Source organism: Triplophysa dalaica, chromosome 22 (assembly GCF_015846415.1).
Source record: "Triplophysa dalaica isolate WHDGS20190420 chromosome 22, ASM1584641v1, whole genome shotgun sequence".
NCBI classification, from domain to species: Eukaryota; Metazoa; Chordata; class Actinopteri; order Cypriniformes; family Nemacheilidae; genus Triplophysa; species Triplophysa dalaica.
In genome coordinates, this window is record NC_079563.1 from 1,330,904 (window position 1) to 1,343,230 (window position 12,327).

The 12,327-nt window shown below is 43.8% G+C and overlaps 1 protein-coding gene across 5 annotated transcripts in view; it reads right to left on the bottom strand.

The window, feature by feature from the left end:
- Nucleotides 1-9,450: 9,450 nt before the first annotated feature.
- Nucleotides 9,451-12,327, bottom strand: part of syk (spleen tyrosine kinase) — a 44,349-nt gene continuing 41,472 nt past the window's right edge. For all 5 annotated transcript variants that reach the window (XM_056736008.1, XM_056736007.1, XM_056736006.1 and 2 more), the window contains 2 exons: nucleotides 10,961-11,073; nucleotides 9,451-10,686 (listed from right to left, as the gene is read on the bottom strand). In XM_056736008.1, coding sequence (XP_056591986.1) covers nucleotides 10,614-10,686; nucleotides 10,961-11,073 — 186 coding nt within the window. In that variant the 3' untranslated portion in view covers nucleotides 9,451-10,613. The remainder of the gene's footprint in view (nucleotides 10,687-10,960; nucleotides 11,074-12,327) is intronic.

The window sequence follows — 12,327 nt, forward strand, 5'->3', positions numbered from 1 at the left end:
TGCTCCGGGTTTGGATAGATCCGCTGAGCTCAGAGCCCACTACATGCACAGCATGCCAAATACGCATAACCTTCATACCCATGCATTACCATTTATTCCTTACAATTTGGCTTTTTATCTGCAAGGGTGAACTCGTGAACTTGTGTGCGCCGTACATGAGAGACTGTTGCCGAGCGAGCCGTATTATCGACTCTTTCTCCTGATAGTGGTGGAACCTGGCGATGATCGTGCGGTGTCTGGCAGTAGGACCGGAGGCTCCCCCTGCTGGCTTGGGCTGTAGAGAGCGATGAGCGCGGTCAACAATTACCGGCTTTGGGAAATGATTCTCGCCTGACAGTTTAAGAATGAGATCGCTTACAAATTCAATCGGATTTCGCCTCTCCTTTGAGGATCCCTACAAACTTGCATTATTGCAACTTGAGCGGCCCCATAAAGTCATTCTTCTTGGCCTCGGAGAACAGCGTTCCCCTTCTGTAACTTGTTGATAGCTGTCTCCATAGACTGCAGGCAAGCGTCGTGATCTGACACCATCTCATCTATTTCATCCATTCGGGTCACCAGGCTGTTGTGTGACGACTGGAGAGAGGCGAACATCTCATCCAGTAGGTCGAACCGGGTGTTGATGGTCTTCAGGATCATTGGATGCATGTCCTTCATAGAAGAGGCGTGTAGATCACCGGGGACATCCTCGCTAGCCATTACCACGCTGCTGCTAGCTAGCCTCAGCCTGAGTGACTTGTCTTTCTTTTCTGTGGCTTAAGAGTAAACGGTAGTTAACAGTGGTCCTAAACGGTCACACAGGGATATAGAAACGAAATTGGGATGATATTTTCAAGCAAACTTGGTTAAAGACAGAAAATTAAACAAACAAAAAATGAACGGAGAGGAGCTCTCGCAGAGACGTCTTACTCCATACAAGGCACACAAGTGCCCCCCCAGGGTCATATTTTTAAGTGATTTACCCACCACATCTAGTGGTGTTAAAACAAATGACTGGCTAATCAGGGAAAATGTTTACCACAGCAGACACCTAAGGGCTGTTTCACAAAACAAGATTATGAAATAAACCAGGCTAATTTTGGCAAGTCAGATTTATTGTCAGTGGATTTGATTTCATAAATCATACTTAAAATAGTTTGAACTCAGTTACTATAGCAATTTGTGCTGTGAAACTAACCTAGACTGTGTTTCCCAAGAGCATTGTAACCTAAAGTTGATCTTGGAACCATAGTCTTCAATGGAGCTAGGATCAAAGTAAGCTTACGGTCCTTTGGGGAAATGCAGCCCTGGTCGGGGGCAGGCTAATTGTCAGGCTAAGCCTTAGTTGTTGATTTTCTAGAGCTCTGTTAACACTGACTCGCCAGTAATGTGATATAATTACCACTTGTTCTCTTACATGATGCAATATTGCATCACTTTATCAAACATATAAAAATGCACAATAATAAATTACAAAGTTGTCTGTGTTTAATTACATTGATTTCATATCAAATGTTTAAACTAATGTCAATAAAGTTTGAATTTAAACATTCCCCAATAAAATGATAATAGCTAGAAACAGAAATTTCAAACAATTATACTAGGCAAAAAGACCTAATATCTAAATCCAAATAATTTATAGCCTAGTTTTCAAAAATGTCAAATGTTATATTTGTCTGCCTCAGGAGAGAGAGGCTGCCAATGATGGTTGTAGAGAAGGATTGGGACAATAAATACAATTTTGATGACCGTTAAACAGGCAGTTATATTTTTTGTAGCTTTAATTTTTTACTTTTCCTTCAGTTTAATAAAATTATTTTATAGAAGGTTGAGGGTGCTTGCTGGGAAAAAAAGAATACTAAATAGTGTTGAAACAACAGGTTATGTGTCACTGTCTCCAACTTTATTATTATTTCTTCATTTTTATATAGCATGTCTATGTCACCGATGTTAGGGCAGAGGGTAAATAACCACACTCCGGAGGAGCAGACACCAGAGGACACCAAGAGGCGGACAACAAGAAGTGAATCACTACCCCCTTCTTCGGGTTGTGGTGGCGTGAATTTCGAAGTTGGTGACCTGGTATCCGATGTAGGGGATGCTCAGGCCATTTGCCCCACGCAGGGTGAGCCAAGGGACTTCAGCTTCGGGTAAGTGATGAGCATCGAACAGATCTTTAGACAAATTCTCAGACAACATACTGACCTGGGACCCTGTGTCTACCAGGCACCGAACAGTAACGCCATTGATCTTAATCTCCAGGAGGGGACAGCGTCCCACTAGGCCGTCTCGTGGAGCTGAGTCCACACAAGGGTCTATCCGGGGGGTCCCGACCACTTGACCCACAGTGGCCGGTCGTTCTAAAAACCCCCTTGCGAGCTACGTCGGGAACCACATTGGCGGCTGTAGTGTCCGGGCTCTCCGCAGGTGTTGCAGATCGGGCGCCCCTGCTCATCCCACTGGAACCTGGAACTGAACGGACGGCTGGTGCGTCTTCCCAGACCTCCCCCTCCGTCAGAATACGAACGTTCTCGAGGTAGGGGCAGGGGCTCTGGCCGTCCACGGCGGAGTTCTCCAAGAATGGATTTTGAGAGTTCGGCCATTTCTTCTCGGACGTCTTTCATTAACTCCGCGAGTAGGGTCCGCTTCCAGTCAGTCGGTTCGGGCTGTGTTGGGGCACTCATTCCACTTGCAGCCATACACACCGGTGTCTCTACAGTCTGATGGTGATCCTGTTCCAAGGCTAGGGCCTCCTTACGTACATCTTCGAATGTCAGGGTGGCGTCCCTTCGAAGCTGTAACCTCAGACTCTGTCGTATTGGACCTTCTCGTAACCCCAACAGGAACTGGTCTCTTAACAATGTCTCTTCCTCTCCCAGTCCATGATGTTCTCGATTCTTCAGCCTGGAGAACAGTTCCCATAGTCGCAGAGCGAACGTTCGCAGTGTCTGCCCAGGTCCCTGCTTACAGTTGAAAAAATGCGTTCGTAACACTGCCACCGGAGTCGAATCACCGTATTGCCCAGACAGAAATTCGAATATGGCCCGTGTGGTGGCTCGGACGGCTTCAGGTGCTGCTCGGACTTCTCTCTTCGCCTCCCCCTCAAGTGAATTCAAGACAAACTGTATCTTCTGGGCTTCACTGAGCCCTTGCAGTCCGGCCAAGTACTCCACTTGCGGCCTCCAGTCCGTAAAACTCAACTCAGAGCCAGATCCACCATACTTTTGAGCCCACGGAACTCCCATGAACATAGATGCCATCGGCTGCCGGGCGGCTGGCAAGTCCTCGTCCGCCATCCTGGAACCTCCGGCCGCTCAACTCCGAGTGGTAACCCTGCCGACTGCGCCAAAAGGGATGTCACCGATGTTAGGGCAGAGGGTAAATAACCACACTCCGGAGGAGCAGACACCAGAGGACACCAGGAGGCGGACAACAAGAAGTGAATTTAAAAGGGTAAGTATTTTATTAATTTAAAACAATAAAAGCAGTGATGCGAATGTTCGTGGGTGAGACAGTGGCTTTCTTCGCCTCCTCGGATGTGTTCGTGAGACAGGCAGCCGACAATGCTCAGACTCGGCTAGTGTGTAAGTTCACAGAACAGTCCAGGGGAGGACAGCAACTTCTCTTCCCTGGGGGACAGACAACGACGGGTTTCGGGCTCGGCTGGTGTGTCCGTACACAGAACAGTCCAGGGGAGGACAGCAACTTCTCCTCTTCCCCGACGGACAGACAATGACGGTGTTCGGGCTCGGCTGGTGTGTCAGTTCACAGAACAATCCAGGGGAGGACAGCAAGACAGCATAACGGCAGGCCACCCGACCCACGTCCTCCCGGTCGCGTTGGGAAATCGCCACCTGAACTCGCCGACAGTCAGTCACAACACGCTCCCACTCCTCCTTCTCGGCTGTGGAGGTGTAACGAAGAGGTCCAGCCTGGAACAGTTCCTCCCAACAGTCCATGATGACGTTCATCCCTAACAGGGCTCGATGTTCTCCCAGACAGTAGTCTCTCACAATCACTACCCCCTTCTTCGGGTTGTGGTGGCGTGAATTTCGAAGTTGGTGACCTGGTATCCGATGTAGGGGATGCTCAGGCCATTTGCCCCACGCAGGGTGAGCCAAGGGACTTCAGCTTCGGGTAAGTGATGAGCATCGAACAGATCTTTAGACAAATTCTCAGACAACATACTGACCTGGGACCCTGTGTCTACCAGGCACCGAACAGTAACGCCATTGATCTTAATCTCCAGGAGGGGACAGCGTCCCACTAGGCCGTCTCGTGGAGCTGAGTCCACACAAGGGTCTATCCGGGGGGTCCCGACCACTTGACCCACAGTGGCCGGTCGTTCTAAAAACCCCCTTGCGAGCTACGTCGGGAACCACATTGGCGGCTGTAGTGTCCGGGCTCTCCGCAGGTGTTGCAGATCGGGCGCCCCTGCTCATCCCACTGGAACCTGGAACTGAACGGACGGCTGGTGCGTCTTCCCAGACCTCCCCCTCCGTCAGAATACGAACGTTCTCGAGGTAGGGGCAGGGGCTCTGGCCGTCCACGGCGGAGTTCTCCAAGAATGGATTTTGAGAGTTCGGCCATTTCTTCTCGGACGTCTTTCATTAACTCCGCACGTAGGGTCCGCTTCCAGTCAGTCGGTTCGGGCTGTGTTGGGGCACTCATGTCTACCAGGCACCGAACAGTAACGCCATTGATCTTAATCTCCAGGAGGGGACAGCGTCCCACTAGGCCGTCTCGTGGAGCTGAGTCCACACAAGGGTCTATCCGGGGGGTCCCGACCACTTGACCCACAGTGGCCGGTCGTTCTAAAAACCCCCTTGCGAGCTACGTCGGGAACCACATTGGCGGCTGTAGTGTCCGGGCTCTCCGCAGGTGTTGCAGATCGGGCGCCCCTGCTCATCCCACTGGAACCTGGAACTGAACGGACGGCTGGTGCGTCTTCCCAGACCTCCCCCTCCGTCAGAATACGAACGTTCTCGAGGTAGGGGCAGGGGCTCTGGCCGTCCACGGCGGAGTTCTCCAAGAATGGATTTTGAGAGTTCGGCCATTTCTTCTCGGACGTCTTTCATTAACTCCGCACGTAGGGTCCGCTTCCAGTCAGTCGGTTCGGGCTGTGTTGGGGCACTCATTCCACTTGCAGCCATACACACCGGTGTCTCTACAGTCTGATGGTGATCCTGTTCCAAGGCTAGGGCCTCCTTACGTACATCTTCGAATGTCAGGGTGGCGTCCCTTCGAAGCTGTAACCTCAGACTCTGTCGTATTGGACCTTCTCGTAACCCCAACAGGAACTGGTCTCTTAACAATGTCTCTTCCTCTCCCAGTCCATGATGTTCTCGATTCTTCAGCCTGGAGAACAGTTCCCGTAGTCGCAGAGCGAACGTTCGCAGTGTCTGCCCAGGTCCCTGCTTACAGTTGAAAAAATGCGTTCGTAACACTGCCACCGGAGTCGAATCACCGTATTGCCCAGACAGAAATTCGAATATGGCCCGTGTGGTGGCTCGGACGGCTTCAGGTGCTGCTCGGACTTCTCTCTTCGCCTCCCCCTCAAGTGAATTCAAGACAAACTGTATCTTCTGGGCTTCACTGAGCCCTTGCAGTCCGGCCAAGTACTCCACTTGCGCCCTCCAGTCCGTAAAACTCAACTCAGAGCCAGATCCACCATACTTTTGAGCCCACGGAACTCCCATGAACATAGATGCCATCGGCTGCCGGGCGGCTGGCAAGTCCTCGTCCGCCATCCTGGGACCTCCGGCCGCTCAACTCCGAGTGGTAACCCTGCCGACTGCGCCAAAAGGGATGTCACCGATGTTAGGGCAGAGGGTAAATAACCACACTCCGGAGGAGCAGACACCAGAGGACACCAGGAGGCGGACAACAAGAAGTGAATTTAAAAGGGTAAGTATTTTATTAATTTAAAACAATAAAAGCAGTGATGCGAATGTTCGTGGGTGAGACAGTGGCTTTCTTCGCCTCCTCGGATGTGTTCGTGAGACAGGCAGCCGACAATGCTCAGACTCGGCTAGTGTGTAAGTTCACAGAACAGTCCAGGGGAGGACAGCAACTTCTCTTCCCTGGGGGACAGACAACGACGGGTTTCGGGCTCGGCTGGTGTGTCCGTACACAGAACAGTCCAGGGGAGGACAGCAACTTCTCCTCTTCCCCGACGGACAGACAATGACGGTGTTCGGGCTCGGCTGGTGTGTCAGTTCACAGAACAATCCAGGGGAGGACAGCAACTTCTCCTCTTCCCCCAGGGACAGACAATGACGGTGTTTGGGCTCGGGCTCGGCTGGTGTGTGTGTTCATAGAACAGTCGGCGGAAGGACAGCAGCTTCACCTCTTCCCCGAGGGACAGACAACGACGGGTTTTCGAGCTCGGCTTGAGTCTGTCGCCACACCGGGCGCAAAGGAAAACCTGGACACAGCTTCAGACAGATCTATTTAAAGGGATCTTCATATTCAGACGTCAATTGTCATTCATCTCAGTTTCGGAAGAAACACAGTCGTTAGACCTCACCACACTCGTGCATAAATCACTCTTAGAAATCCTCACGTGTGTACATTTCACTCTCTCAGACACTGCAAACTCACTTCATCTCCACAGTGATTAGTCGACCTGTTTCTCCTCTCGCTGTAGGGTGAATGACTCCAAGGATGGCGACTTCAGAAGATTGACGTGAACACATCAGCGGTCCTCTCCTCTGCTGTGTAATCTCTTCCCAATAGAACACCGATCAGACATCCAACCTTCAACTCTCTCCTGTTACGCCGCCGTCAAGACACACACCAGCCCAGATACACCACTCTTGCTTGCCCAGATACACCACTTTTATGCACCCTTGTCCTGAGCGCGTGCTTCAATGAAGCGCAGCTTAATTTCCTTCAGCTGCCGCTCATTATGGCCAGCAATCAAGCACAGCCAGAGTTGGGACCAATGAGGGATTTTTTGAGTCTCTGGGTTTTTCCACCCGGTGACATCTACATTCAGCCCCTTTTTGTGAGGAGGTAGAGTTTACAGTCTTTTTCTTCTTTCCATTATTCTGTAGGAACATAGATAATGATTTGATGGGATGGTGCTCTGTTTTGTTCTGATGACTTCCCTTTTTGTTCCCTTGTCACCTGTGGTCCCAGTCTAATAGGGGCTAGTCAGTGTCCTGCAGACAATGCTATTTTGAAAATACACAAAGTGAGCACCTAACCACACAAATGGGCCTTCAAATATCTAATGTGGAAACAGTGATGACTTATTGACTTATTGACAATAAATGTCAACTTTCATACTCACAGGGTTTCTTTCTAGTTGTTTTTTGAGGCTAAGATATATTATATACAGTATAGACATATATGTAGTATATAATATTAATATATATGCAAAATATACAATTGCTGATACCTAATGCCTAAGACATTTATACAGCACTGTATTGTAATACATGTTATATAAAAAAACAACTAATGTAGCCTTAACATTTTTGTACAAGATATTTTATTGATGAACAGTTTTTCATTGCTTACTGTTTGAATTAACTGTAGCAAAGATTGTATTGTATAATTTATTTGTATTAAAATGGGCTATATGAATAAACTTGAACACTTTATATGCATGCCTTGAGTCATTTAGGAATGTCTTGCCAGTCTTTGAGTCTGGTTTCATTATTTGCAGCTGTATTACCTTCACACTGTTATTTACACGTTTTGCAGAAGGTGGCGTTAATGCACCAACACGCTAGTGTCAACCACCGTTAAAGTCCCTGTGAACCGGAAGTTGCGATCTTTTTTACTTCCATATTCTTACACATTTCCGAGTGAAAAGGAATTTCAAAGGAGAAAATTAGTGGGTGTGGCTTGCGTTTTTCACTACCAATTTATTGGATGTGTTAAAACAGCTGTTGCATTGATTTTGAAATGAACCTGGCAGCAGACTGACAGTTGAAGGTGGTTTGTTAACGGATGGTCTGCCCAAGCTGTCTAATTTACGTCATTTTTGATGGATAGTCATTTCAGGGCAGAAGTGCATTTTCAGATTTTGACTGAAGATTACCATGGTACATGAATTTAAAAACGAAAATGCCCCACATTGATAAACTATTTACTATAAACGATGCAATAGTTCATAAAGAAATAAGAATTGTCATGTTTTATTTCACGGGTACTTTAAACCAACAGTACCCCCGCTCTCTTTTCCTTAGCAGATCGATTTGATCCAAATTTGCAGTGTTGCCAGGGGGAGCCGTGTATTTTTGGGCTACTTTTGTAATGCAGTGCTTGAATGAGACTTAACATTCTTTAACTATAAGTTTAATGGTCACAACTGTGCGTTGGAACATCAAAACTCAATTGCATGAATGCAAAATGTAGTAACTGATTTAAAACATTTAATTCTTGCTTCAAAAGCTAGCTATTTTGTCAGACAATTTGTGAGTGCCACCAAAATAGAAAGTGTTTTTGTCATTGCGTAAGCCATACTAATCTAAATGCATAGATTCTTTTTCACAGTGGCAGTCACGTGAAAATTATTGTTATATAGCCAAATTTTTTAATTATGCTCTACTTTATGACACTGACTGTTTACTAAAATAAACTAAAATGTTACAAAGCTTACATTAGGTGAAGATTTATTAGGAATGATCAGTGCTGTAGTACCCAGTAAAATATTTACCAAGTACATTTATTTTGTAGAAATGTGTTGCATATAATCTGAAAAGCCCCCGAAGGTGCGGGGCCAGCCCCCGAAGATGCACCACAAGAGTAGCGCATTGTCCAGAGAGTGAAAAAACGGCATAAACGGAACGCATGTGAAAAACGGCCAGTACAGGAAGAACAGGCAAGAACGAAGCGCAGACTCTACACAAAAACACTCAAACGCTACACACTGGATTCGAACATACAACCTCAAAGACTCGCGCTCACCGGCCCTTCGCGTTCGGGGACTGTAGAACCACAGAGCCAAAGCACAGAACAGTAAAGCAAAGTGAAAATAAAACACGCAATTGAAACTGAGATCAAATTGGTGACTTCATTCACAAGTACAACAAACGCACTAGGAGGGATTTGAACCCACATCATCTGAGATGCCAGACTTGCGGTTCAGCAAAGCACGCCACAGAGCTCAAAGTGTCTATGCTCCTGAGGAGATGTGCTAGAGCTGCAAGTAGCGAAGATGCTGAAATGAGTTTTAGAGCAGAAATAATAGAAATACTACGTATTTGAGAAACTCAAGAAGACCATTTTGCATTGTGGTGCACAAAACGTTACTCAGAATAGTTCAATACGAGAACGGCAGGTATCGCTGTCTTTAAGCGATTGATTACTGTGGATCAGTGGGTTCAAAAGTTACTGCTATTTGAAAAATGCGTTTTTGAACTGCTGGTGACGCTATAAGTGTGCAAAAAATAGGTTACCAAAAACAGCCAGAGGAAATAAAGAAAACACAACAAAAAATACAAACAAAATATGGTGCAAAATTCTTAACAGTGCTTATAGCTTTATTATTTTTACAGCATATAACAGTATTTACATAGTTAACCAATGAAACTGTTAATTATGAGAGTCATGGTAGCGGGGGCGTTGTTTGAGCTTTACTGGTTTGGGGGAAAAATCCCTCTTCAGCAGAAGAGTATAGTTGTAAGAGAGAATGAATGCATCCGAATTATGTTTGTACCTACCTATGTTTCGTATTAAGATGCGTTTCGTATTAAGATGCATATCGCGTTGCACAATATAAGAAGTCACGCATGACTGTCGTACTCTTTCGGCTGCCCAAACATCACAGGTTTGCCTGATTAGAGATGATTCTAATGTCAGAAGTTACATTTATAATCAGAGAAAGATCAAGATTCTGATTACATGCAATTCAGTTCAATTTTACAGCTTGTGCACATCACAATGAATAGATATATTTAAATTAGACAACATACATGTGGAATAAAACTATGTTTATTATTTGTGCCGTATTTAAGTTGGCAATGACTTGACACTTTTAACAGAGAAATTAAAAATGTTAAACGGAATTTAAAAATGGTATGAGGAACATGCAGTCAGTAAACTAACTGGAACACAACAAATGTATAAACAAAACGTATCTGATAAAATTTGGTTTAATATTATGCAAGTGGCATTTAGATAAGACATACATTACAAATAATATAGAGCTCTTTAGCCATCACATCCTAGAAAACAATGTGACCATAAGTCAAGCTGTATATGAAACATGACATCTGTTGAAATATCACAGTAAATATGTATGTGCTGTATGAGCATGCAAGTAGAGACATCTTATCAACAGATGGATCTGATTGGCTATGATTTGTAAAATGTTAAACCTCACCTTTATAAGCAATATTCAACCATTCATTTTTGCTTTTCTTACTGCATATCATGCAATTTATGTTCAATTAATGATAGAAAAACAGAACTTAATGTTTCAATTATGTTCATGTTCAAAATTATTAAATGGAAAAAACATCAAAATGCTTTAAATGATTTAACTGGAATTCGTACATAAATAATAGTGAGGGAGTTTATCAACTTATAATTAGTATTACAAAAATTCAATATTAAACATTTGCTAATATAAATGATATCATATAGCAGATTGTTTGCACATGCTCTAGTCTAAGTCATCATTGGGATATGTCGTAATAGTAATGTCGCAACCTGGGTTCAACTACAGAAAATCCAGGCCTCTCATCTGCCCTATAGAAAAAGTGAACAATTTATCATTAGAAAAACTGATTGACAATTATGACTGTACCAAACTATGTTTATTTTATTCTTGCTTTGAACAAGACACCTAGAAAATTAGAGAATCATCTGCATCAAATCAAATTGTGCGTTAAACTTTAAAAAGCCCCAAATCTCTCAGGTCCTCTCAAAGGTTCTTTTAGGCAGCTTGAAGCTAGATAAATGTTAATAAAAACTTTTGTTAATGAATTCTCTACTATATAATATACTGCTTATGTTCACTTACTTGTATGTCCAGCATTTCTTCATAAGGTTGTACATCTCTGCTGGGCAATCGGGTGGGGAAGACATCCTCTCACCAACCTCAATCATTTGAATGACCTCATTTCCTTTCATTCCCTACATGCACACACAAACCATTACATTTAGTAATTACAGTGTTATCACAGTTTTAAATGGTCAAGCCAGGAAAGATGAGCAAGAGTTTAGTTTTGCATTACAAGCAGAAACTGATGGACAGAGAAACAAGAATATAAATAAATCAAACACAAGAAGTACAGCTGACTTTAGCCACAGCCTTTGATGAAATCAGATGAAAATAAAACTCTGAGGAGAATTAAACAACTCCACAAACACCAACATCATCTACGCTTTTGTTGCAGCATGTAAATGGAGAATAAACATTTAGTAACACTTTCCTTGAAGCATGTATATGTAATGCATTATAAAAGTAGTTTTAAAGCATTGTAATGCATCTTTTAATGTCTGTTGTTAAGTCTTATAAATAATTGTTATTACAGTTAATACATTGTAACACATAGCAATTCATTGTTACACTACACATTTTAAATAGGTTAAAATTATTTACAACTTCATATAGTTCATTACAACACACATGATGAAGAATTATAAAGCACTTTTCCCTTTAATAACTCTTTATAATGCATTATACATACATGCTTCAAGGAAAGTGTTACCAAATTTTTTATAATGTTTTTTGAAAATAATTGTTTGGTTTGATGTCATATTTATGGTAATCAGGGTTTGGTTTAGTTGGACAGTTTGGCTAATTGTGTTAGTTTTGCTTTCTGTCTGCTGTAGTTAAGTTTGTTTTGGAATAAAAAGCAGGAGAAAACATTATCAGATCCTGTTGGCTGCTGATGATATGTGCATAATCATCATGCCTGGATTAATACACTGACCTTATGATTGACTTTTATAACACATCCAAAATCTGAGACAAGCAAGTTTTGGATCTCTTCATTAGGATCGAACTTTAATACAACATTAGGTAACACTTTTTAACGGTGCCCTTGTTACACATGTTACATTTATTCACTATAGTATTTACTATAAATTAAACATAATTACATGTAGCTAACCCTAAACCAAACACTAATCCTAATAATAACCCTATATTAAGTACATGTAGTTTATTTAAAATACTGTAACACGGGCACTGTAAAATAAAGTGTTACCCAAGATTAAACAGATCTTTTATATTTGATTTACAGGCTAGATAACTGTACAGCAGAAGATGAACAAATTAAATGTCCCCATCATAAATCTGCAAATGAGTTTTTAAAGGGGTGCTGGAACGATGTGTCATGCATTCGGACTCCTTCACAATGTTAAACGTGCTGTCTTCTCATG